Raw genomic sequence first — 27,692 nt, forward strand, 5'->3', positions numbered from 1 at the left:
TGGCCCTGGAGGCTGGTCTGCCTCAGGTTGATTCTGGTTAGAACAAAGAGATGGTCCAAAAGATGAAACTCGAGTCATGTCCAGGTAACGCAAAAGAACTCTGTGGACAGCCAGCAGTTTTAAAGCCTTGTCTTTCTTCTTAGAACCTATAAGTTGAAAGGCTGGTAGCCTGACTTCCCAGTTGATATGAAATGCTGAAATAACCTTTGGCAAAAAAAAATGAAGGTACTGTACGCAAGGTCACTTCCATTTCCATGATCCTCAAAAACAGTTCCCTGCAATCCTGAGACTCTTATGGCCAAGGTAACTGCAACTAGGAACACTGCTTTGATCATAAGATCCATGAGAGAAACTTCCTTCAAAAGCTCATACGGGGCCCTCTATTGACCTTCTAACATGATGTTGAGATTCCAGGAAGGGAAGGTATCTCATATTGGCAACCTGGACCTCAGGGCAGCCAGAGAGACTCACTTCTCTTGGCCTCTAAAACAAGCCAAGCCTGCCATCTGCATTTTTAGGGATGCCACTGCTAATCCCTTGTTCAGGTACTCTTAATGGAGGGCTACTACCCCAATGATACTGGGGCTTTGTTGGGTTTCAGATTCTCCTTATTGCACCAGTGAAAAAAGTATCCCATGCTTCGAGACATATGCTAAAAGAATGGATGATTTCTTGGCCTTCAGTAGGGTGGTAATGACCATTCCTGAATATCATTTCTTGGCTAGCGCTGCTCAATCACGAGCCATGCCGTAAGACCAAAGCGAACCAGATCTTCTAGAGCAATTGACCCCTGTGTGAACAAGTCTGGATACACCTGAGCCAAAGACATTCATCCACTTGTAGGCATATTAGATCCATATAACAAGGATGCCTGGGCCAATTTGGAACCACAAATATCAACCTCCCTAGGTGAGTTGCTATGTGATGGACCACCCGGCCTATCAGGGGCCATGGAGGGAAGTCTGGACTTCAACCATGGTTGCACCAGGGTGTCCAGTCCTGCTCTTTCAGTGTCATATCTTCTGCTGAAAAACCGAGGTGCTCTCCTGTTGAGTGTCATTGCCATCAGAACGAAAATCAGATGCCCCCATCTGACAATGTCTTGGAACGCTCACAGGGCAAATGAGAAATCTCCCGGGTCCAATGTCTGTCTTGCACATTGTCCACTCCAGTTATGTATGCCACCATGATGGTCAGCAGGTGCTTTTCTGGCCAAGCAAATAGCAGCTTTGCCTCTAGTTGGAGTGATGTGTTTCTAGTGCCTCTCTGCTGGTTGATATAGGCCACTGCCGTAGCACTGTCTGAGAATATTCTTATGGCTCTGCCTTCCAGCACTGCCTGTAGGTTTCGCAGAACCAGGCAGACCATTCTCAATACTAGTCTGTTTATCAAACACTTCCACTAGGATGGTGTCCATTTTCCTTGCACCAGGCAACCACTGCAGTGCCCCCACCCACCAGCCGGGCAGGCATACATCGTTAGTATGACACAGGAACTGATCCAGTGGAATCCCTTTTGCTAGATATTGTGGGTGGAGCCACTATCTCATATTGCTACAGGCTGCCTCTGACCAGGGTACAGGGGCCTGTACAGAGTCTCTCTGGGCAGATCAATGAGACAACAGCACATCCTGAAGTGGATGCATATGCGCCCTTGCCCAGGGGTGGATGCATATGCGCCCTTGCCCAGGGCTCTACTTACATGGCAGCTGCCATCAAGCCCAGAACCTATAGGTAGTGCCACACTGCAGACCCTGGCTGTGACAGGAGGTTTTTAATTTGCCCCCAAGGCTTCTGTCTGCATTCCGCCATGTTGAAGGTAACTCCCAAGTATTTCAAAGACTGAGTGGGGGAACAATTTGCACTTTTGAAAGTTTACAATCCAGCCAAACTCTGCAAAGTTTCCACAACAACCACCACTGTTCTTTCTCCCTCTTCTCGAGAGGAGGCTCTGATGAGGCAGTTATCTAGATAAGGATGAACCAGCCAGCCCGCTCTATGGAGATGAGCTATTACCACCACCATCACCACCCTGGTGAATGTCCGGGGTGCTGTTACCAGCCCAAATGATAGTGCTAAGAATTGATAGTGATTCTCCAACATGTGAAATCTCACAAAATTTCTGCGTGCAATGAAAACTGGAATGTGGAGATAAGCCTCTGTCAAATCTAGGGCATCCAAAAACTTTCCCAGCTGAATCCCACAATGGCAGATCTCTCAGACTCCATTCTGAAACATGGAACCCTCAGGGCTGCATTGATATGTCTGAGATCCAGAATGGGCCCTTCCTGTTGCCAGAATCGTTCTTGTATATGACCAAGTATATCGAGTATCTGCCTGAGCCCCAGAGTTCATCCAGATATGGTTCTATGGCTTGAATATCTAACAACCTGTTAAATGTTGCCCAGACTTGGCTGCACGATCCAGTTGGCCCACTGCAGAATTCATGAACCAGTCATACAGAGGGTATGCAAATATCTTGCAACCTTTCCTAACAATAATCAAAACCCAAAGATCTGTTGTTATCCTTTATTAAGCCTCCAGAGAGTCTGAAACCGACCTCCAATTTTCTGAAGGGTGGCTGGAAGCCTGGTGTCATTATGGTTTCTTGGATGCCATTGTGGCCTGGGAACCTGTATTTTGGATTTTCCGGCTTCCGGAATATCTCTGTCTGGAACCTTGCTAGGTTCTCTGAGACAAGCCTTCTGAGATGTTCTGGCGAAAACGTTACAACTTGCAAAAGTAGCCCTGGTTTTGGCTTTTAGCCGCTCAAGGTATGCTGTCCGGTAAGTACTTGGTATGATGATCTTGCACATTGGCCAAAAGATCATCCAGGCTTTTGCCAAAAAGCATCTGTCCCTTGATGGGAGACTGCTAAGTGTAGTCTTGGAGGTTAAATCATCCATCCATCCATTGTCTGATCCACAGCATGCATTGGGAGGAGATGGAATATGTGGAGACTCTCGCCATAACTCTAATTATATCATAAAGTAAATCAGCCACGTAGTCTACTCCTGCCAGCACAAGCTGAGGTAATGACTCAGCTGCTGTCATGTCTATGGTTTGCAATCATAAACAGCAGGCGCGTACTAGGAAAGAATCAGCTGACGATGCCTACTGTTAGGGCCAGGGCTTCAAACTGTTTCCTGAGGACCATATGTGGTCCTGTATATCCTTAACTCCTCCTTCCTCACTAGGTAAGGATATGAATTTAGTCACCTGTGCCACCAAGGAGTTCACCTTTGGCATAACAAACATTTTCAGAAACTTTTGATCCATAGGATACAGCATAATCATGGTTTTTGCCCCTTTGAGGGAGCCTTCCGGGACCTCTGAAAGCTCTGTAACCAGGAGTTTTATGTCTGGGTACCACAGAATGGATGTGGGCTGAGATCGGACCCCTGCTCAGAAAAGAACACCGAGATGATTAGGGCTGAGGTGAATCAATCTAAAGTTCATGAAGAGGCTCAATAATAATGTCTGGTAGGGCCAAAGACTCGAATAGCTGCCATATAGAGTGTTCCTTTCCCGGGTCCGCAACCAGGACTCCATCATGATCTCCAACATAGAAAGCGGAATCTCCTATCAGGGACTTTGAGACAGTAAGGGGATCAAGACTGAACTTTTGCCCTTTGAATCTCTGTCAGACTGAATAAGAGTCAGGGAGGAGCTCTGCTCTGCTCTCATAGAAGTGCTCTGAAGATTCTTACGAGACATGTCCTGATGGTCGCTCTTCAGTAGACCTAAATTAGATGTTTTGGCCATGTGTATACGCCTGCCAGAGTAGATTAATGAACTCTGGGGTAAAGGCCTTAATAGGCAACTCTCCTTTCCATCTTTCAGAACCACATTACTTAGCAACCAGAATACACAACCATACTACAACATGAATACTTCACAAGTCAAGAATACTTCTTGGAAATACCATTGTTCAAAGATATTAAATACAAAAGTGTCAGGAAAAGAATGTTCTCAGTGATGGCTCCAATGTGGTGAACTCCCTACTATTAAAACTAGAAAAAGACACCAAAAAGTTCTAAAAAGGAATGAAGATCTTACTTTTCTCAGAAAACTTTAATTAATATTGGACTAATTCAGGGGTAGGGGTAATATGTTGAATATAGCTCACTACTTCACACTTCATACATGATAGGATTAAGCAGGATATACAAACGAAGTTTAAATGATGATACATTTAAATGACAACTAAAAGGTTTAGTATGTACATTTATAGAGGTTAATGATATAAATGAGTATAATGATTGAATATAGAGTTATTGTATTCTTAATTGTTGAGTCAATCAAAGGATATACTAAGGTAAATAATTTGTATGTGCATATGTATAATGGTCATTTCAGAAACAATCTAATTCTGTTTGTAATACCATTACTAAGCTCTTTAGTCATAACTCCAGCAGTGCAGTGTTACCCCTTATCTATAGTTCATATATTGTAACTCATGCACAGAACCATCATTACTGAAGTGAATGTTCATATGTCCATCAAAGCTGCTCATGTAAACCACTCTGAATTGACTTCATAGTCATTAGTTAGCAGTATAAAAGCTTTATATAAACAATAAGCAATTTAGAAGATAGGAGATGCCTCTACTTTGGCTGCGGAGCCTCTGTACAGTGGCACACAGTACTGCTGTTCTGGGGCTCCTGGGGAAATTTTCGCTTCCCTAGCAGGCTCAAAAGGGAATAGAGGAAAAGAGAATGTGGACTTGTATACCGCCTTTTTCTGGCTTTGGCATTTCAAAGCTTACATTCTAAGTGATGGGCACTGGTTGATAAAGTGACTTGCCCAGGGTCACAAGGAGGTAGTAGCTCAACCAGTGAGCCAAAGCCCTTACCTCTCTGGGTATAGAGGCAGCAGCTCAACCAGTGAGCCACAGCTCTTCCCATATGCTATGCCCAAGAGTCATTGTGGGAGTGAAACCTGAAGTTTTTGCCTCCCTGTTTCGCTCGATGCGGCATGTGGCACAAGGGCACTCTTATGTCACCCATCCTTCTCAAACAAGGCATGATTATAGGGGGTACTAGAGTCATAGAACTCCATCCCTGGAACTTTGGAAGCAAAACAAGGTGTTTTGGAGAACTCAGGGGGAAAAAAAAAAAAATCTGGAAAATTCAAGATGGCTGCCGCTGGTGAATTTTAGTGCTAAAAAACCAGTTTAAAATTACATTACATTACAATTTACTTACATACCACAAGACCATGAAGTTCTATGCGGTTTACAAAAGAAATTTGAATAATGAGATGAATTAACTTAAATTACCTAAGTATTTGGTAAACAAATAAGTTTTCAGATGCCTCCTAAAATCCAAGTAAGTGGTTGAAGTCATAATTAAGGTGTTTAAATCTTTGTCCCAGGATGCTGCCTGGTAGGACAGAAGGCAATGGTGGTACTTTTTGAATCTGCATCCTCTTACAGATGGAAAGACAAAATTGGCCTGTCAACGTCTAGTATGTTTATTAGTAGCGAATGAAAATGAATCCGTGAGATAACTGGGAGAAAGTCCAAACAAGATTTTATAACAAAAACATCCAAACTTAAAACTTAATTTCAGCCTCCACTGGCAACCAATGCGGTACACAGTACTACTCGAAAAGGTCCAGAGAAGAGCGACTAAAATGGTTAAGGGGCTGGAGGAGTTGTCATACAGTGAGAGATTAGAGAAACTGGGCTTCTTCTCCCTTGAAAAGAAGAGACTGAAAGGGTACATGATCGAAACCTTCAAGATAATGAAGGGAATAGACTTAGTATATAAAGACAGGTTGTTCACCCTCTCCAAGGTAGGGAGAACGAGAGGGCACTCTCTAAAATTAAAAGGGGATAGATTCCGTACAAACGTAAGGAAGTTCTTTTTCACCCAGAGAGTGGTGGAAAACTGGAAAGCTCTTCCGGAGGCTGTCGTAAGGGAAAACACCATCCAGGGATTCAAGACAAAGTTAGACAAGTTCCTGTGGAACTAGAACGTACGCAGGTAGGGCTGGTCTCGGTTAGGGTGCTGGTCTTTGACCTGGGGGCCACCGAAGGAGCGGACTGCTGGGCACGATGGACCACTGGTCTGACCCAGCAGCGGCAGTTCTTATGTTCTTATATCATCATATTTCTTCAGTCCGAAAATCAGCCTAACTGCTGTGTTCTGTACAATGCACAGCCTCTGCAAATTCTTCTGGGTTCCTGCCAAGTAAACAATATTTCAGTAATCTAATCATCTTAGAGCTGATAAAAAAACAGGATTTTAGGGGAGGGGATCAAGGCCCTAGCTGTAGAAATAGTTAAAAACAGCTTTTGAAGACCCTCCCCCCCTGATTTTTTCCACAGGCTATCAGAGCCTTACTAACAGACCATGTACTAGGTAAATAGTGCTGCTGTTGCTGCTGCCTGCTTCAACTCCTCTCATGTGCAGCTGCTCTAGGAAAGGCCCTCTGCTTTATCACTAAGCAACTTCGCTGGAATCTTTGGGCTGCCAGTCTGACCTCCACAGACCAACCCTCATCCCCCCTCCCAGACCTCTCATAAAAAAGAAGAGGAAGAAAAAATGTAGCCGGCACCATGAGTGTCCTGAAGGAATGCTATTAGCGCCTAAACAGTCTGCGCTCCAGCCCCTGACCAAGTTATTGAGGAGAACAAACACCAGAGGAACGAAAGATTAGGTTCTTACTAGAGAGTGACAGGGGAAAAGATTTGTCCCCGTTCCCACCCTGTCCCTGCGAGCTCAGTCCCCGTCTCTGCCCCATCCCCGCAAACCACCTGATCCCATCTGCACAAGCCTCAAATAGTTTTATACTGAACTTATTTTATTAAAATATAGAAAGAAACAATATTCTATACAATTGTCATTTTATAAATCAAAGTTCTGGCTGGAGAACTAGAAGAAGAGACCTTCAGCTGGCAAGGCTTTGTTTATACATGTTTATTAAAGAACAAAAGCAAAAACTGCAGTGATGGTGTACAGGAAGCCAAGTCTTTATTGGACAAACATACAAATGAAATCATAAAACAGTTTGTATCCAAAAGGACAGATAAGGCCGGACCCGACACAGTCCATGTTTCAAAGACACACTCCTTCCTCAGGGGTCCTAATCTGTAATGTATCAATGCAAGAAAACCTGATGGATAACAACTTGATAAAAACAGTAAATAGCAAAAAAAAAAAAAAAAAAAAAAAGAAAATAGAAAATTTTTTTTACCTTTGTTGTCTGGTTTCTGCTTTCCTCATCTTCTTGTCTTTCAATTGTTTCCATCCACTGTCGGCCTCTCTCTCTGCCTCTTCCATATGGCATCTGCTCTGTTACTGTGCCTCTCTCTTCCATCTCTCCCTCCCCCCCATTGGTCTGGCACCCATCTTCTTACCTCCGCTCCCCCATAGTCTGGCATCTCTGTCTTCTTCCCTTCCATCTTTCCTTCCCTCCCCAGGTGGTTTTTAGCATCTCTCTCTTCCATTCCTCCCCTCAGATCTGGTATCTGTCTCCCCAATCTAGCATATGCCCTTTTTCCTTTATCCCCTCCTTCTATCCAGTATGTACTCCTCTCTCTCTCTCTCTCCTACCCACTTTCTTTCATCGTCTTCTCCACTCTCTCCTCCCCATTTCCCTTCAGTGTCCGTTCCTCTCACCCCTCCCCCTTTCTCCACTTCCCATCAGTGTCCTTTGCATGGTTCAGCAGCACCCTCCCTCCCAATTACCACGGTCTGGGTATCTCCCTCCCACCCTTCCCCTCACATTCGCTGGTGATTTTCATAGTTTTCGAGCAGCCCGAGCCTTTTTCTCAAGTCGCGTGTGGCTACCTGAAACTTCACTGATGCAACTTCCTGTTTCTGGTTGCGTCAGAGAAGAAGTTTCAGGCAGCTGCGCACGACTTGTTTAAAGGCTCGTGCTGCTCAGAGACAATGAAAATCGCCAGCGAAGGTGAGGGGAAGGGAGGGAGGGGGCTGCTGGACCGCACGATCGCAAGGGGTTTTAAGTATTTTGCACGCATTCCCTCACTTAACTGCGGGGATAAGGCCATTCACTGCTCCACGGGGCAGTGAATGGCCTTGTCCCTGTACCCGTGGCGACCATTTTTTCCCCTCCGCATTTTGGCAGATTATCCACTGGTACCTGCAGCTAGCCACAGGTAAGAGTCATCGTGTCATTCTCTAGTTCTTACCTCTGTGAATCTTCTTTCTTGTAAATCCACACTTCATTCCGTGACCAGTGGGTTATTTCTCTCCTCTCACCAAGGACTGTAGAAAGCCTCAAAACTTCAGAGGCTATATCCCCCCTCCCTTACATACCTCCTCTCTAAGCATGCTCACCAGTCAGTCTGTAAGTAGCCAGGAACATCTGTAGAAGAGAAAAACAAGAGAGAGGGGCGCGGGGAAACTCCCAGACAAATAAGCATATTCTGCTCATACGGTAATTATAAATGCCAAACAGCAGCAAGAAAACAATCAAATCAGGATAACCAACATCAGTAACCTGAAAGACAATAACAGTGCTAGCAGAAGAAACATAATGCACTGACAGAAGAGGGCACCCTAGCCGGGGGGGACCCTCCCCCCCCCCAAAACTGAGTGCTAACCCCATTCTAATGGCACTCCAAAAAAAAACTGGACAGAAATGCAATTTATCAGTATTTGGAAAGGCAATCGGCGAATCAGCGGGTTCCCGGAATAAAGTGTGGATTTACAAGAAAGAAGATTAGCAGTGGTAAGAACCTAATCTTTTGTTCTTGTATAATCCCACTTTATTTCGGGAACAGTGGGATGTAACAGAGCAGTCCTGAAAATTCAGGGTGGGACTGATGAGCACACTGCCAACTTGGAGGCACTAAAAGCAATATCCTGCGTGCCACATCAATCCTGTAAAACTTGGAGAAAAAAATGCAAGGAGGACCAGCTAGTGGCCCTGCAAATCTTATGCAAAGAAACAGCCGATGACTGCCCTCTCTGGTTAAAGGAGCCCATACCCCAAGGGGGGGGAGGCCTTTTTTCAGCAGTCGCATAAGCCACGGAAATGGCCTGCAAAACCATCTGGAAATGGGAGCTGCAAAAGCTGTCTTCCCGCTGCGGGCAGGGCCCGGCAGGACAAACAGGTGATCAGAGAGGCAAAACTTGTTGGTGACCTCCAGATACCGCAATAAACTTCTGTGCACGTCTAAGGACCAAAACACCCGGTCCTGCTCCCGAGAACCAGAGGAAGCAAAAGCAGTAAGCTGGACCTCCGAAGACACATGGAAAGCTGAAACCACTGCCTGAAGAAAGGTAAGGAAAGAACACAGCATCACAGCTGAAATCGCAAGATGTGAACAGAATCCCAGCAGGAGAAAGAGCCCGAAGCTCTGAAACCCAGTGGGCTGAAGTAATATCCACCTGGAAGACTGTCACAATCGAGAGATCCATCAGAGATGCCTGTTCTAAAGGCTCTTACAAGACAAACTAGAGAGTGAGGCACCAGGCAAAAGCTCCAGGACAAACCGGGAAGTGAAGAGAGGCATTAGCTGCAATGTGCCCCGTAGTAAACAAACCACATCTGAAGGAATGTCAAGGAGACCGCAGGGAAGAAAGGCCCATACATGAAAGACCAGCTACCACCCGACTACCACGACTAGAGACCTCTGCCACCCTCGGTCACACTGCACAGACACCTGGTGGAGGAACGCAGTCTGGCTCCGATCCCGGTCACGTCTCCACGGAACCGCTCAGCCTGCAATCTACCCATTAGTGGATGAACTAGGTGAGCAAACTCTCAAGGGAATGGTTCCTGAGCTCCGATCTGAAGAGCAGGATGTCCAAGGGGCTTACTGCATAGCAGGGACCCCCTCCCCAGAAGCAGACTTTTTCCAACAATCTACTATCTCCTGCAGTCAAGGATGTCCCCTCCGCAGCACGACAGTGAAAACCGCGAACGAAAATTACTGAAAGCCACAAAATAAAACAAGAGCAGAAAAAAGGAGCTCCTACAGCCTAGTTTGTAGGAAGAAAAGACTGATGAGCATGCTCAGAGAGGAGGTGTGTAAGGGAAGGGGGGATGTCTCTGACGTTTTGAGGTTTCCTACAGACCCTGGCAAGAGGAGGGAAATAACCCGCTGGTCCAGGAATAAAGTGTGATTGTACAAGGACGGACTTTGGGCTTCACTAATCTTCAGCAGGACGGCTGAAACAGACCCTCGAAGGATACACCTACTAGCTGCAGATTTAAAATTTGCTCTTCTCATCGCAGGCAGAGTAGACCCTTATGAAAGGGATCTCTGATTTCAAAAAAAAGGCCACGACTAAAGCGAAAAACCACAGAACTAAAACAAAATTAAAAAAAGATCAGAAGACACCTCTAATGCTTGCCTGCAGAAAGAAAATCTGAAGGGGGCAGCAGACTCCTGGAAGGAGGAAGAGGTTTCAAAAGTTGTGACTGACATCCTTCCACAGTATGCTTGCAAGAATGGCGATAGTACCTTAAGGTTCAGCATACCATTCCTATTACACTAAAACATGCAATAGCACAGGGGATATTTAAATGTAAATGTCAAATATATGCATTAAGATGCATTTTAATACTATACTTAGAGAAACCAGCTGAGTTCTAGTCCTCAAATGTTTGACTTTTTGAAGTGGTTTTTTAAGCCAAATGGACAAAAAATTGTCTTCGCAACTCAATCCTCAAAACCCCAGGTCTAAACATGCAGTTTGATTACAATTATCCATAGTTCATTAGAGGTGTAAATGATGTGGGATATTTGAACATGGCAATACATCTATATTTCCTAAGTCTATTTATATCACACCCCTTTAAAATCTGTGTATGTAATGAATATACACATTTAGCAGTTTTTCTAAAATCACTACTTATATGTGTTTATCTATTTACACCTGTAAAACCTTTACATATGTAAATAAATGCCACCCATTCCTTCAAAATGACTCCCAAATGTAATAATCTTGCACAATATAAAAACATCACTTACAGCTTATTTATTGACCTTTAGCTTTAAGTAACCAGGTTTTGACAAACATGGTTACCACTGAAATTCAGAAACTAATGGTGAACATGTACAATTTCATTTTAAATAAGCTTACAACATCCTTTACCCGAAATCCTTGCAACCAGGCATATTTTTGTTTTTGGAATTTTTTGGATTTTGGAATGGTAATGTTAAGTCAGAAAAAGACAGACCATAAAATTGCCACCAGACTTTTTTTTATTTCAAAATAAGGTAACATTAAACACTTCAAAACTTCAACCACTTCAAACACACAAACATACTCCAAACTATGGGACTGGAGCAATACTTTCAAACTTAAATGAGAGTCAAATTTCAGTTTTCAGAATTTCAGATAAAGGATCTTATACCTGTAGAGTATCACAATTTCATTCTCTAGGCTTCACCAATTATTCCATGCTACACAAGCAATAGTTCTTAAAAAGATACCATAATCTATATACCTCCTCAAATACAAAATTTCAAAATCTTTTGTTTATATCACTCACAGATCAACATGTAAGACATACTGAACATTTTAAAAGAAACCATTAAGCCCATTAAACAAATTTTAAAAGAAACCATTAAGTCCATTAAACAAGCACATCTACATTTTCCATCAGTGAAGCTTTCAAAAAAATATTTTATGTGCATCCATCTCCATAGCACCAGAGATACTCTCTCAAAACTGGTATTCTGAGTAAGTCAATTACTGTTTCTCTCCTAAGCAAGAGACCGATGCCTCTGATAAACTACTTGGTCTTCATAAAAGCTTACAGACAAAATTTTACTTTTTGTTTTTTTAATACTCAGCAGAAGACACACTCACCTATCAGGACACTAGGGCTATCTGCTGAAAGGATATAATGTCTATAGACAACAGCAAGATAAATATCTATGTAATTGCAATTTTCTCTATTTTTATCATCTTAATTAAAATGTTTAATAATTAAAAGGAGTAATGTAGTTTTTACCTGTGTTAAAACCAAGTTTTAAAAAATCTGAACAAAAACACCTAAAATGCTGTTTTTTATTCTGTATTTATACCTCATCACATACAGTATATGTTAAGCCACACTGGTTACAGAATGTTCCATCTAGAAACTAGTAAAAAACAAAACAAAAAAAAACAAACCTTGAACATGTGGATAAAGTTGAACCGGTTGATATTGTGTGTATTTGGGTTTTCAAAAGGCATTTGACAAAGTACCTCATGAAAGACTTCTGAGGAAATTACCTCCTATCCCATGACTTTCTAATGTCCTTTTATGGATTAAGAACTGATTGAAAGACAGAAAACAGAGAGTGGGTTTAAATAGCCAATATTCTCAATGGAGAAGGGTAAATAGTGGGGTTCTTCCAAAAAATAAACACAGGAACAAGAGAGAAAAAATATATTCTGTCAATACCTCCCTGGAGTATTCTCCATTATATTTATATTCCTGAAACGTGGAGAATCTTCTCTACTGTGATCTGCTTACAGTTTACTGTTTACTGTAAGCAGATCACAGTAGAGAAGAGTCTCTACTTTTCAGGAATATAAATATAATGAAGAATACTCCAGGGAGGTAGTGACAGTAAATAGTGGGGCTCCCCAGGGGTCTGTGCTGGGACCGCTGGTTTTTAACATATTTATTAATGATCTAGAAATAGGAATAACTAGTGAGATAATTAAATTTGTTGATGACACAAAGTTGTTAAATCGCAAGAGGGTTGTGAAAAATTGCAAGAGAACCTTGTGAGACTGGAAGACTGGGCATCAAAATGGCAGATGACGTTTAATGTGAGCAAGTGCAAAGTGATGCACATGGGAAAGATGAATCCGAACCACAGCTACATGATGCTAGGTTCTATGTTAGGAGTCACTGCCCAGGAAAACGATCTAGGTGTCATTGTTGAGGAAACACTGAAACCCGCAGCTCAATGTAAATCAGTGGCTAAGAAAGCAAATAGATTGTTAGGAATTATCAGGAAAGGAATGGAAAACAAAGATGAAAATGTTATAATGCCCTTGTATCGCTCTATGGTAAGGCCGCAACTTGAATACTGTGAGCAGTTCTGGTCGCTGTATCTCAAAAGATATATAGTAGAATTAGAAATGGTACAGAGAAGGGTGAAGAAATGATAAAAGGTTTGGGATGCCTTCCTATGAGGAAAGGCTAAAATGGCTAGGGCTTTTCAGCTTGGAGAAGAGACAGCTCAAGGGTAATATGATAGAGGTCTATAAAATACTGACTGGAGTGGAAAGGATAGATGTGAAACGCTTGTTCACGCTTTCCAAAAATACTAGAATTAGGGGGGCGTGAGCTTAATCTACTAATTAGTAGATTTTTTTTAAAAAACCCAAAAAAAGACGGAGAAAATATTTCTTTACACAACATGTAATTAAATTCTGGAATTCGTTGACGGAGAATGTGGTAAATCAGTTAGCATGGCGGGGTTTTAAAAGGCTTGGATAATTTCCTAAAAGAGAAGTCCATAGGCCATTATTGAGATGGCTTGGGGAAATCCACTGCTTATTCCTAGAATAAGCAGCATAAATTTTGTTTTACTACTTGGGATCTAGCTACATACCTGGGACCTAGATTGGCCACTGTTGGAAACAGGACACTGGGCTTGATAGACCTTCAGTCTGTCCCAGTATGGCAATTCTTATGTTCCCAAAATAGAAAAGGACATTAAACTTTGATCCCTCTCAAGATTGTTCCACTGTTCCATGCATTCATATAACAAAGCATTTAATAAGTTTATCATACTAATAAGTTATCTAATGATAATAAAACAATTTCACAGAGCATCCATAAATTGTTATGGACACTAAAACTGCAATAACATAAGCCATTTATATACCGCAATACCTCTCAGTTCTATGCGGTTAACAGATGCAAACACTATACATGCACAGGGAATTATAAACTTATTTATTTTGGATCCCAGTTCAATTACAAAAGTTAGATAGCTCTAAGTCTAATAGATGCTGGCACTGTAATCTTGAAGCAGGGACTCTAGATCATTTATTATTTTATTGTCCCTTTATTATGGCCTTTTGGAAATCAATTTGGCCCCAAATTAATTGTTTTTTGGAAAATCATGTGGCATTATCCTATGATACGATTTTATTCAGTATGTCAATGAGAACAAAGAGCCAAATTTCATCAAAGAATAATAAACATCTAATGATTATGACAGGAGTCACCATACAACAGATCACAAGTAACTGGAAAAATTGGAATAGACTCAATTATAACTTCTGGTGGAATTCGATATGTCACATTTACAAAATGGAGAGAACAATAGCTGTGCAAAAAGGGAATTTTAATAAATTTAAAGAGATATGGGGACCATTGACAAAATATTGCAATGAGTAGATACCATTTTACATTATAGATACAATTTAAGGTAAAAGGGATGGGAGGGGGGAATTTGAATTTATTAAATGATTAGATTACTAGGAAAGATTATTTATGTGATATATTTGATTGAATGTAAGATTGGAAGGGTGGGAAGGATAAGATAAAATTTCAAATGATGTGCTCACTGACAAATGTTTTATATATATGTATTTGTTGTAAGATGAAAAATGAATAAAGATTATTAAAAAAAAAAAAAATTATAAAATAGGTGAGTTTTCAACATCCTTCTAAAAATCTGGTAAAAGCTAGGGAGGGAGCCGCGGCCAGGAGAGGAGGCAGGCAGGCGAGGGCAGAAGCTACAGGGCTCGCTGCCGATTCCAGCGGCAGCGAGCAGGAGAGGAGAAAGGCGAGGGGGACGCGGTGAGCCAGAGGCGGGCGAGAGCTAGCTCCGCCCACCCACATCGCGTCAGCGACTTCAGCCGGGCTCCCCCTTAAAAGGCAGGGAGCCGCGGCCAGGAGAGGAGGCAGGCAGGCGAGGGCAGAAGCTACAGGGCTCGCTGCCGATTCCAGCGGCAGCGAGCAGGAGAGGAGAAAGGCGAGGGGGACGCGGTGAGCCAGAGGCGGGCGAGAGCTAGCTCCGCCCACCCACATCGCGTCAGCGACTTCAGCGACTTCAGCCGGGCTCCCCCTTAAAAGGCAGGGAGCCGCGGCCAGGAGAGGAGGCAGGCAGGCGAGGGCAGAAGCTACAGGGCTCGCTGCCGATTCCAGCGGCAGCGAGCAGGAGAGGAGAAAGGCGAGGGGGACGCGGTGAGCCAGAGGCGGGCGAGAGCTAGCTCCGCCCACCCACATCGCGTCAGCGACTTCAGCCGGGCTCCCCCTTAAAAGGCAGGGAGCCGCGGCCAGGAGAGGAGGCAGGCAGGCGAGGGCAGAAGCTACAGGGCTCGCTGCCGATTCCAGCGGCAGCGAGCAGGAGAGGAGAAAGGCGAGGGGGACGCGGTGAGCCAGAGGCGGGCGAGAGCTAGCTCCGCCCACCCACATCGCGTCAGCGACTTCAGCGACTTCAGCCGGGCTCCCCCTTAAAAGGCAGGGAGCCGCGGCCAGGAGAGGAGGCAGGCAGGCGAGGGCAGAAGCTACAGGGCTCGCTGCCGATTCCAGCGGCAGCGAGCAGGAGAGGAGAAAGGCGAGGGGGACGCGGTGAGCCAGAGGCGGGCGAGAGCTAGCTCCGCCCACCCACATCGCGTCAGCGACTTCAGCCGGGCTCCCCCTTAAAAGGCAGGGAGCCAACGGCGTGCAGCCGTTCGGCGCGCGGCAAAGGCGCTCGCCTTAGCGGGAGCGCCTTTGCGGAGGAGCCTTAAGAAGGAGCCAGGAGCACAGGCAGCCCAGTAGAGAAATTCCTGAGGTACATTTTCTCAAATTTATTCGCGATTCATTCTCATTCTCTTTCTCTCTCTTCTCTTACAGAACACAGGAAAGAAAACAGAGAAATGGAGGCTGCAGGAATCCAGCAGGGCTACCCAGTGTACTGCATCGCATGTCATATGTATGACTACCTCCCCTTTGGGAGGCGGGCATACATATGCAATCGATGCCAGGAACTGGATAGCCTGAAGAGGGAGGTCGGAAGGCTGCAGGTTAGAGTCCAGGAGCTGGAGGGACTCTGCTCAATAGAGGAACAGTGTGGGGAAACGGAGGAGACTACCAGAGAGAGCCACATCTCAGAACAAGTCAGAGAGCTCGAGAAGTACATAGAGGAGGCCTGGCAGATGGCAGAGGCACAGGACCACCAGCGTATCAGACGGGAACCGGCAGCTGGAGGTCAGGAACCAACAAACACCATGGGAGTGGGACCTAGCGTAGGGTCTGAAAATGCAGATGATGGTACCCAACAGGACCTGGCGGAAGGACCAGCGGAGATCCAGCAGAGCCCGGAGGACACGGACCTGAGACCAGAGAGACATCTGAGGAAGGGGAAATCTGCTGTTGTAGTAGGAGACTCAATCCTGCGAGAAGTGGACAGTCACATTGCCGGAGGAAGGGAGGACCGACTAGTGACATGTCTCCCGGGGGCAAGAACAACGGACGTCATCAGCAGAATTGATAGAATCCTGGAGGGAGCCGAGACAGAGGAGACGGCAGTTGTAATCCACATTGGAACCAACGACGTCAGCAGGAAAAATTTCAACTGGACTACACTGACTGAGAAGTTCAGGATCCTGGGGCGGAAACTGAAGCTGAGATCAAATAGGATAGCCTTCTCGGAGATCCTACCAGTACCGAGAGCAGACACAAGAAGACAGAGCGAACTACAAGTAATGAACGGATGGCTGAGGAGATGGTGCGAGGAGGAGGGATTCCACTTTGTTCGAAACTGGACGACCTTCTTGGGGAAGAACAAGCTCTACAAGAGAGATGGACTGCACCTGAGCACAGATGGGACGAGGCAGCTGGCAAGAAACATCCAAAACGCCATAGACCTAGCTTTAAACTGAAGAGAAGGGGAAAGCCGGAAGTCGATCTGGCCTCGACACACCGGACATTGGTATCAAAAAATGATACCGAACAAGGACATTGCAAAAGAGAGCTTGGGACCGAGTGGGATCTTTTGGACAAAGGGACTGAGAGAAAATTCTTGGGCAAAGGGACTATGAGAGGCTTCTTGGATAAAGGGACTGAGGGGACACTTTTGGGCAAAGGGACCGAGTGGGAACTCTTGGACAAAGGGGCTGAGAGGGACTTTTTGTACAAAGGGACTGAGGAGACACTTTTGGGCAAAGGGACCGAGTGGGAACTCTTGGACAAAGGGGCTGAGAGGGACTTTTTGGACAAAGGGACTGGGAGGGAACTTTTAAACAAAAGGGTTGAGTGGAAATCTTCAGAAAAAAGGCCCACAGATGCAATGCAGGGGCCCAGTGCACAAACGAGCCTAACAGGCATGGTTGAAAGAGAACAATGGGAGCAAGAGGACCATCCAAAAAAGGAGATACTGGATGGGGGCAAAACGGACACGCCACGGGAGGTGGATGACCGAGTAAAGGCAAGCCAGGTGGGAGCGCCGAGCCATGGAAAGAAAACAGCAGGGCGGGCGACAAATCAGGACCTATATTGCCTCTATACAAATGCGAGGAGCCTCAGGGCCAAAATGGGAGAGCTGGAAATTATAGCCAGTCAAAAAGCCCTGGACATAATTGGAATCACAGAAACGTGGTGGGCTGATGATAATAAATGGGATGTGGTCATACCAGGGTACAAACTTTACAGGAGAGACAGGACACACAAGAAGGGTGGAGGAATAGCGCTATACATAAAAGACTCCATACCCTCAACCAAAATGGAAACAGCAGTAAGGTCGGAAGGCTTGGAATCAATATGGGTTAAGCTACCAGGAGGATCTGGAGCAGACATCAAATTGGGTCTATACTATCGTCCGCCTGGCCAATCGGAAGAAATCGACCGGGACCTGGAGACGGAACTGCGGCAGGTATGCAAGAATGGAAGTGTGGTGGTGATGGGAGACTTCAACTACCCTGGGATAGACTGGAGTATCGGGCACTCAAGTTGCGAGAGAGAGACCAAATTCCTGGAAGCCACGAGGGACTGCTTCCTGGAACAGCTGGTCATGGAACCTACACGAGGAGAAGCTACTCTTGATCTAATCTTCAGTGGACTGGGGGGACCTGCAAAGGAAGTAGCGGTATTAGACCCACTGGGAAACAGCGATCACAACATGATCCAGTGCAGACTAGAACTGGGATCATCCAGGGTGAAAAGAACCACAACAACAGCGCTCAACTTCAGAAAAGGGAATTATGATGCAATGAGGAAAATGGTGGGGAAGAAACTCAACGGCAGCACAAGGAAGGTAGAGTCCGTAGAAAGCGCCTGGACCCTGCTCAAGCGTACGGTGCACGAAGCACAGAACCTGTACGTCCCCAGGTTCAGAAAAGAGTGCAAGAAAAATCGAATAAAGAACCCAGCATGGATAACGGCAGCTGTAAAAAAGGCGATCAGTAACAAGAAAGCATCGTTCAAAAAATGGAAACAGGATCAAACGCAGGCCAACCAAAAGGAACACAAGGAAAGCCAGAAGGAATGCCACCGAGTGGTTAGGAGAGCAAAGAGGGAATATGAAGAGAGACTAGCGGGAGAGGCAAAAAATTTCAAATCATTCTTCAGGTACGTAAAGGGGAAGCAACCAGCGAGGGAAGAAGTGGGGCCCTTGGATGATGGGGATAGAAAGGGAGTAGTGAGGGAGGAAAAAGAAATAGCTGACAAGTTAAATGACTTCTTTACGTCGGTCTTCACGAGGGAGGACACATCCAACATTCCGGAACCAGAGGAAATAGAAAATGGAGATCAAGATAACAAGCTGGTCAAATTAGAGGTGAGCCAGGAGGATGTCCTCAGGCAGATAGACAAGCTAAAGAGCGACAAGTCGCCAGGTCCGGATAGCATTCACCCAAGGGTGCTCAAGGAATTAAGGAATGAAATAGCAGAGGCACTTCAGCAAATATGCAACCTATCTCTAAAAACTGGAGAGATCCCGGAGGACTGGAAAATAGCTAATGTCACGCCCATCTTCAAGAAGGGTTCGAGGGGCGACCCGGGAAACTATAGGCCGGTAAGCCTCACATCGGTCCCGGGAAAGATGATGGAGGCACTGATTAAGGACAGCATCTGTGACCATATCGAAAAAAATGGACAGCTAAGGTCGAGCCAGCATGGGTTCTGCAAGGGTAGGTCGTGCCTCACAAACTTGTTGTACTTCTTTGAGGGGGTAAACAACCAGGTGGACAAAGGAGAACCCATAGACATAATTTACCTAGACTTCCAGAAAGCCTTCGATAAGGTACCACATGAGCGGTTGCTCAGGAAGCTATGGAACCATGGGGTGCACGGGGAGGTCCACCGATGGATCAAAAACTGGCTGGCAGACAGGAAGCAGAGGGTTGGTGTAAAGGGCCATTACTCGGACTGGCAAGGGGTCACGAGCGGGGTTCCTCAAGGATCGGTGCTGGGACCGCTCCTGTTTAACATATTCATTGACGACCTGGAGGCGGGAACAAAATGCGAGGTCATCAAATTTGCAGATGACACCAAACTATTCAGCAAGGTTGAAACCACGGTTGACTGCGAGAATCTCCAAAGGGATCTTACGACATTGGAAGAATGGGCGAAAAAGTGGCAAATGAGCTTCAATGTAGGGAAATGCAAGGTCATGCATATAGGGAGAAGGAACCCGATGTTCACTTACAAAATGGGGGGATCAATGCTAGGGGTCAGTAATCTGGAAAGAGACTTGGGAGTGATGGTAGACACGACATTGAAGGCGTCGGCACAATGCGCCACAGCCTCGAGGAAAGCAAACCAAATGTTAGGTATCATTAAGAAGGGTATCTCGACCAGAACGAAGGAAGTCATCCTGCCACTGTACCGGGCTATGGTGCGCCCGCATCTGGAATACTGTGTACAGTACTGGTCACCGTACCTCAAAAAGGACATGGCAATGCTTGAGGGAGTCCAGAGAAGAGCAACTAAACTGATTAAGGGTATGGAAAACCTTACATGATCAAACGCCAGTTGGACACGGTCTTGAACGAAGGGAATCTACGGGACCCCAATCAACATGGATTCACCAAGGGTAGGTCCTGCCAATCAAACCTCATCAGCTTCTTTGACTGGGTAACAAAAAGACTGGATGAAGGAGATTCACTGGACATAGTGTACCTGGACTTCAGTAAAGCTTTTGACAGCGTCCCACACCGCAGACTGTTAAACAAGATGAAATCAATGGGGTTGGGAGAGACTCTGACGGCATGGGTCAGAGATTGGCTGAGTGGCAGACGTCAGAGGGTGATGGTTAACGGTACTTTCTCTGGGACATCGGAGGTGACCAGCGGGGTGCCTCAGGGCTCGGTCTTGGGTCCGCTCCTCTTCAACATATTCATAGGAGATCTGACTCAAGGGCTTCAAGGTAAAGTAACATTATTCGCCGACGACGCCAAACTATGTAATATGGTAAGCGAGGACAATTTACAAGATAGTATGGCGCAGGACCTGCGCACATTGGAATGCTGGTCCTCAACCTGGCAGCTGGGCTTCAATGCTGGAAAATGTAAGGTCATGCACCTAGGTAACAGAAACCCGTGCAGAACTTATACCTTGAATGGGGAGACCTTGACCAGGACTTCAGCGGAACGAGATTTGGGAGTAATCATTAGTGCAGACATGAAATCTGCCAATCAGGTGGAGAAGGCTTCCTCAAAGGCAAGGCAGATGCTGGGTTGCATCCGTAGAAGTTTTGTCAGCAGAAAGCCTGCTGTCATTATGCCATTGTACAGGGCCATGGTGAGACCTCATCTGGAATACTGCGTGCAATTCTGGAAGCCACACTACCGCAAAGACGTGCAGAGGGTCGAGTCGGTCCAAAGAATGGCCACCAGAATGGTCTCAGGGCTTAAAGGTCTCCCGTACGAAGCAAGACTAGACAATTTGCAGCTCTACACTCTAGAGGAGCGCAGGGAGAGGGGAGACATGATTGAGACGTTTAAATACATCACCGGACGTATAGAAGTGGAAGATGACATCTTCCTTCTTAGAGGCCCCTCAACCACAAGAGGGCACCCGCTCAAACTCAGGGGCGGAAAGTTTCACGGCGACACCAGGAAGTATTTCTTCACGGAGCGAGTGATTGATCGGTGGAACGGGCTTCCAGTGCAGGTGATCGAGGCAAGCAGCGTGCCAGATTTTAAGAATAAATGGGACGCCCATGTGGGATCCCTAAGAGGGTCAGGGCAAAACACTAGCTAATCTTAAGGGGAGGGTCTATAGTGGGCAGACTTGATGGGCCTTGGCCCTTTTCTGCCGTCATCTTTCTATGTTTCTATGTTTCTACACTGACAGACTGAAGAAGCTGGGGCTGTTCTCCCTGGAAAAGCGGAGACTCAGAGGAGATATGATAGAGACCTTCAAGATCCTGAGGGGCATCGAAAAGGTTGACAAAGACAGATTTTTCAATTTGAAAGAAACCACAAGAACAAGGGGTCACTCGATGAAATTGAAGGGGGACAGGTTTAAAACAAACGCAAGGAAGTACTTTTTCACACAGAGGGTGGTGGACACATGGAACACCCTTCCGGAGGCCGTGATAAGAAATAGCACAGTACAGGGTTTCAAGGATGACCTGGATAGGTTCCTGGAAGACAAAGGGATTGAGGGGTACAGATAAGAGCAGTGGAAGGTTTAGAGATAACTGTAGAGGAAGGCAATAAAATTAGTCAGGGACCGCTGACCAGGCAATATGCCTGGTGGGCCGCCGCGTGAGCGGACCGCTGGGCTGGATGGACCTCTGGTCTGCCCCGGCGGAGGCGACTACTTATGTACTTATGTACTTGATACTAATTACTAAAACTTTTGCCCCAGGAACCGACCTAATAAGCTAAAGTTCTATTAAAAAAGTGCTTATAAATACAAAGTTGGTTTTCTATCAGCAAGATTAAAGTGGTCCAACAAGATAGGTCGATATAAAACTATACAATGTCTTATAGCAAATGCAACCCATTTTAAAAAGCATCCTTGCTTCAATTAGAAGCCAATGTAAAATCAGATAATATTTCACAGAGCATCCATAAAATGTTATGGACATTAAAACAGCAATGAGAGAAACCATGTTTATTCTTACCTTACGTCCACAGCAATATCCAAGGGACTGCATAACAGGGTCAATCTCTTGCTCAAAGACTTCTGCAAGCTTAGTACAGTATTTATAGACTCGCGATGTTTTGCGATTATAAAGCCAGGCATTGTTGAACATCAGCCAAACATCCTCCACATACTGCCAGGGCTCCTGGTATTGCCCAGTGTCCAGTTTTCGCTTTATTGTAGAAAGGTCCATAGGATTTTTCACAATTTCAAAGTAATCCTATAAAAGAAATTTAAATTGTTACATATAGGGTAATAAGTTCAAGATTTAAGAGAAAAGTAAAGTACCTTTTTTTTGTAATTTTAAATGTCTGTGTATATGTTTCTACATATGAGTGTTTTCTTTTGTACTCCTCCTAGGTATAAGTGAATTATGAACCTATAAAATAAAAAAACATATTAATCTGGTTTCTTTAAACATATATAAAATAACCGCTATCAAACATTTTCTTCATTTTGATTTAGAATATTTCATAAGAAATGGTAACTTTTTTGAGGACAGTATCCTAACAGTCACAGACAGGTCCTATGCAGATTCTGAGGTGCTTCTCCCAATCTCTGCATCATTAAGTGATATTATGGGGGAAAATCCCCAAAATTTTGCTGAAATTTATGCTTATGTTTATTTCCGAAGGTGGTTTGAAAAGTTTGGTAAAAAAGCAAGTTAAATAACAGTCTCCATAGAGGGTTATATACTTAGTCCAGGAGTTTCCAGTTTTTTTTATAAGCTCCGGGGATTCTTCAAAAAGTTTCCACACTTTCATATTTTTGCAGGAAATGGTTGGGGCAAGAAAAGTTGTAAGAGGGCATGCGTTAGTAGGATGCTAGGAAAATGTATCACAAAACAGGGTGATTATATGGAAAAGTGATGCAATTTGCTTTTGAGATATTTAGCAGTGTTTAAAAAAATAAAAGTGCAGAAACTTCTTGAAAATATCTTGTATTTTATCTGATACGAAAAAAAATGGAAACTTGCTGGACTAAGCTTATAGCCCTTGATGAAAACTACTTTGTTTAACTTGCTTTTTTAACCAAACATTTCAAACCACCCTCGTAAGAGGCTTAATATACCACCCAGCCTTCTCAGATCAGGGCAGTTTACAAAAATAAATATACATTTAAAAGAAAAGAATTCCATTGGTGACAGAAAAGACGTACTACATTCATACCAAGAATCCATCAACTCAGAGTACAATTTTAATTAAACAAATATTATAGACAAAGTCTTTCCACAACAAAAAACACAAGTTTTTTTTAGAAGTCACAAGTAATTATCCCCTTTCACTATGGAGATGACATACCAAATGCACTTGAATTTTTTTTATAACTAACCTCAGACCACATTTCTTTTGGTAAGCTATGCCATACATTTTCAGCTAGCCAGAAAAAAGCTCTTTCTCTGTGTACCTCCCTAAAATGAGGTGTCATTCTAAAATCTTGTAAAGATCTGACATGTCAATGGTGTATATAATGTTGTCCATCTATTAAGATAAGAAGGTTCCCGTTCCCACAGGGCCTTATGTGCTAAACAAAGAAATTTATTGAAATCTTTTTTATTGAATAAAGAAATAACTACAAGAAGAAACAATGGCTTATATGGCTATCTACATATAGAAACATTTCCCATTCACCGAAAACATGACCCAAGTTCGTCCCACCCCTACAACAACATATCCTTCCATGAAACCCTTCGCTTCAAGGCACAGAGCAGGGTTAACAAATATAAGAATGGGAGACGAACAGAAATAAGAGACATGACTATCTGCAATCTAATAAGTTCCCCTCCAAAACCCCAGTAAAATGCTAAGTGGGACATAGCCCTTAGAAACCTATTCTGATCAATTATCCCTGTGAGAGGGAGCCAGAGGGGTTAATTCTTATCTCCCCAACTCACCGCATGGCGAGTTCAACCTTCTATACATGAATATCAACAATTACAAACAAATATCCCCAACTCAAGAACAACTAACCCTACCCTATCCACCCCTTCATGGGAAAAAAAAAAAAGCAAGTAGGGAACTGAATGAAATGACATGGTTAGCAGCATGCATAGCAAACCCCCCCAAAATCCCTAAGAACTCAACCGAATGAATTTAAAACCAGGATCCTTGCTGTATGAGGTGACGTACCCCAAATCTTGAGAAAAATTTGCTTCTGCTTAGGCGTTAAGGTAGCTTGCCTCTGCTCCAGCAACATGAGCAAGTGGAGGCGATTCCACTACACCCAAGAGGGAACATGTAGTATCAGTTACCCAGACTCCCAGAATGACACTTTTGCCCAATATCCCAAACTTCCTTAAACAGTGGCAATTACAGATGTGAAAAACTTCATGTTTGTCCAAAAGTAATCCCAATGGTAAAGTGGAACAGAGCAGCCCAAAAGGCATTCCACATAGCATAATACCGAAAATCAAAAGTCTGTATTTTGGAGCAATTCCAAAAACATGGAAAAAAAAAATTAATCAGAAGAGGCTATCCATCCTGATTTAAGTAGTTGCTTTTCTGTAAAATAAGCCTGATGCAACAAAATCAGGATCCCAAAAAACCTGTAACAGATTAAGGGATTTCCCTCCACCATGAAAATATTATACCCCTGGGCATCAGGAGATGCTACTATCTACAACCTGCATGAAACAGCAAGTTTTAAAATACAGATATTTCTACCACTACTTACAGGAATTCCTAAAAGCTGAGGATCTACAGGTTGTCTGAAAGGTAAAGATTCCGGATCCTGCCGGTACAATGCTTCCAGAGTAGGCATAAGAGACTGGCGCAGCTCTTCAGGTTTAAAGACTGAAAAGAAAATGGCAGTTATTAACATTTAGGAAGCAAAATCAATCCTTCCAGTAAGTTTGCCATAAGGATCTTCAAGAAAATTAGATTTGCTTTATTATGAACTTCAAGTTTAAATTGCAAATTTATTGCTAGAGATGGGCCAAATGGTCATACTTGACTTGCAAAGCAACATTTTATTCATAGTTTGAGCATTTTTTTTTTACAGGAAAAGGTTTGTTAGATCAGTTATTAACTAAACAAATAATTAATTTTCAAATTGTATACACATGGGTTGGGCACAAGAACATATAGGAGCATTGAGATGTGCTCATTCATCTGCAGAATGATGTAGACAGCAGCAGCACAGAGGAGAGATATTGTAAAGGAAATCAGTGGTACTTGAAGGTATGGCATCCTTTACTCTGACATCAATTAGGAAGCCTTCAGTACAGGGACAGTCTGCTAGCCTCATATGGTGGAATCAAATTTCTTATACACTAAGCACATGAAGATGGATTTCACTGCTTCAGCTAGGCTAGTAGCCAATTTAAACTGCAATTGAGAAGCTTTGTACCCTCTAGAAAATGATATGCATATACTGATCGACAGAAAACTGAAGGGCAGGCAGAGAGTCAAGAAAGTGTTAAAACAATTTTTTTTTAATGGGGGGGGGAGCGCATACTTCCATGAGACCTCGAGAACACCACAATTGGTTCTTCCTGGAAGGGTAAGGTTTGGGTTTGTTTGTTTTTTTAAAGTAAGTCTATGTGAAGAGCAGGGAAGTCAAGAATTTGTTGATGACCTCTTATCTGGTTTGATATGAGAATAGAATCTCTGCCAGTAACTGATAACTCTTCTTGTAGAGTATCTGAATAGAATCCACTAAAGGTAGAGCATATCCGCATTTCACCCCAGACAAACTGATCAGCATTAGTGGTAGAGGGTGAGTGAGCCTCCAATGAGTGTGGAAGAAGATTGTAGGATGTCAAGCAATTAAGTGAACTTCTATTAAGTAGGGGGTTTTAGATTTCTGAGAATGGTGGTTTCTAGGGCACTTTGAAGTCAAAGCTGTGGAAACATAGAAACATGACGGCAGATAAAGGTCAAATGGCCCATCTAGTCTGCCCATCCACAGTAACCATTATCTCTTTCTCTCTCTGAGAGATCCCGCTTGCCTATCCCAGGCCCTCTTGAACTCTCCCTATTTGGAGGTACTGGACAGTGGGTGGACGATATTGGTGGCATTGTGTAGTGCCTTTGAAACTAAGTAGTCAACCATTTAGGATCATGCGATTTGGAGGCTGAGGGAGAGGTCATATAGCCTGGTGATCAATTGCATAGTTTTTTCAATGTGATCATCGAAAAGTTAATTTCCTATACAAGGGGAATTTACAAGGCGGTCGAGCCCCAAGTCTGATTCATGAAGCCACGCTTGTCGTTGAATTGCAATGGACAAGGCTGATACGCTGGAAGTTACATCAAAAGCACCAAAGATTGATCTTGATATGAATGTACTGGTCTCAAGGAGATCATGCGAAATCAGGAAGCTGGTCTATAGGTATGAATTGTTCATAGTGAGACAGGTGTTGAACTGGAGCTTAAAATAAAATGTCATGTAGAAAGCATAGTTGAGGATACAGCTAGTAAGCATTGTATTTTGAAATATGACTCTCCCTACTTGGCTGGATGACCTCTTCAAAAGAGACTCAAACAGAAAAGATTAATGCTGCAATTGTGGCCTATTAAAGCCAGGACATGACTACACCCAGTAAAGGAAATCCATTTTGGATGGAGCCACTGGTATGCTGGGGAGTCTCCCAGTTTTTCAACATAAATTCCTGTTTGAGGTCATGGATTGAGTAATTCCCAAAAGAATGTTTTAAACTCCCAAAGTCAAGTGCATCAAAAAGTTCAACTCTTGGTTCTGGTTCAGATTCCATATGCACAGGAAGAGTTTGACCCATTTGCATTATGATGGATCCGACAAAAGCTCATAGGACTTCGGTGCAGAATATTGTGGGTCAGAGAAATTCTGAAGGGATAAATTGAAGTCTTTGTGCTATAAAGCTGGAGTTGTAAAAATTGTTCCTCTAGAAGGAGCATGACACTGTGCAGTATGGTGGCTATGGTGCCGATGGCAGAGTCGGGAGGGACTCCCTAAGTCTTCTTTGATGCAAGTCTGACGTCGATGAGGAGGAAGTGCTCCAATGATGGGACCTGGATTTGCGTTGAAGAGGAGACTTAGTTAAGGCATCATGAGGCCTCATAGGGCCGTGCTCGGGCTGGGCCGGTACTGGAGGAGTTAGTGCAGCAGTTGGCTTCGATTGGCCTTGAAGCATCGCTGCTAGCTCCTGTTGAAGCAGCTCGCAAAGTTGATCTTGATTGATGGGATGTGGTACCGAAAGTGTGGATGGTACCAATAGTACAGGGTGTCGAGGAGTTGGTGACATTGATGTAGAGGAATGCCTCGAAGGTGACACTTCCTGTAAAGATGGACTGTCGACGCCATTTGGCATGCAGCGACTTACTCAATGCTAGAGTGCCTGCATTGCTTGGCAAGGTGAGGGATGGGAATCCTTCTTAGCCTGTTTACTGGATGTTTTCAGTGTCGGTTCCAAGAAAGTTGATGCAAAAAGATGTGGTGACTGTGGTATTGACTTCGATGCAGTGTCGACATTGGACATCGAGGTCAAAAAAAGTTTCTCCTGCAGCAGATATCAAGCCTTAAAAGAGCGTTTTTGTAACGCTGAACAGCGTTGACAAGAGTCTACCCGGTGCTTTATATCGCCAAAATCTGACCTTTCCAGTCTGATCACAATATCAAAACACTTATCCACAATCTCATCACCTCTCACTTAGACTACTGCAACCTGCATCTCACAGGTCTTCCCCAAGCCAT

General features: G+C 44.1%; 1 protein-coding gene across 8 annotated transcripts in view; it reads right to left on the minus strand.

The window, feature by feature from the left end:
• CREBBP (CREB binding protein) overlaps window positions 1–27,692 on the minus strand; it is a 676,455-nt gene that overhangs the window by 295,343 nt on the left and 353,420 nt on the right. For all 8 annotated transcript variants that reach the window (XM_033962544.1, XM_033962542.1, XM_033962548.1 and 5 more), the window contains 2 exons: window positions 24,693–24,811; window positions 22,000–22,239 (listed from right to left, as the gene is read on the minus strand). In XM_033962544.1, coding sequence (XP_033818435.1) covers window positions 22,000–22,239; window positions 24,693–24,811 — 359 coding nt within the window. The remainder of the gene's footprint in view (window positions 1–21,999; window positions 22,240–24,692; window positions 24,812–27,692) is intronic.

Source organism: Geotrypetes seraphini, chromosome 11, assembly GCF_902459505.1.
Source record: "Geotrypetes seraphini chromosome 11, aGeoSer1.1, whole genome shotgun sequence".
Lineage (NCBI taxonomy): Eukaryota > Metazoa > Chordata > Amphibia > Gymnophiona > Dermophiidae > Geotrypetes > Geotrypetes seraphini.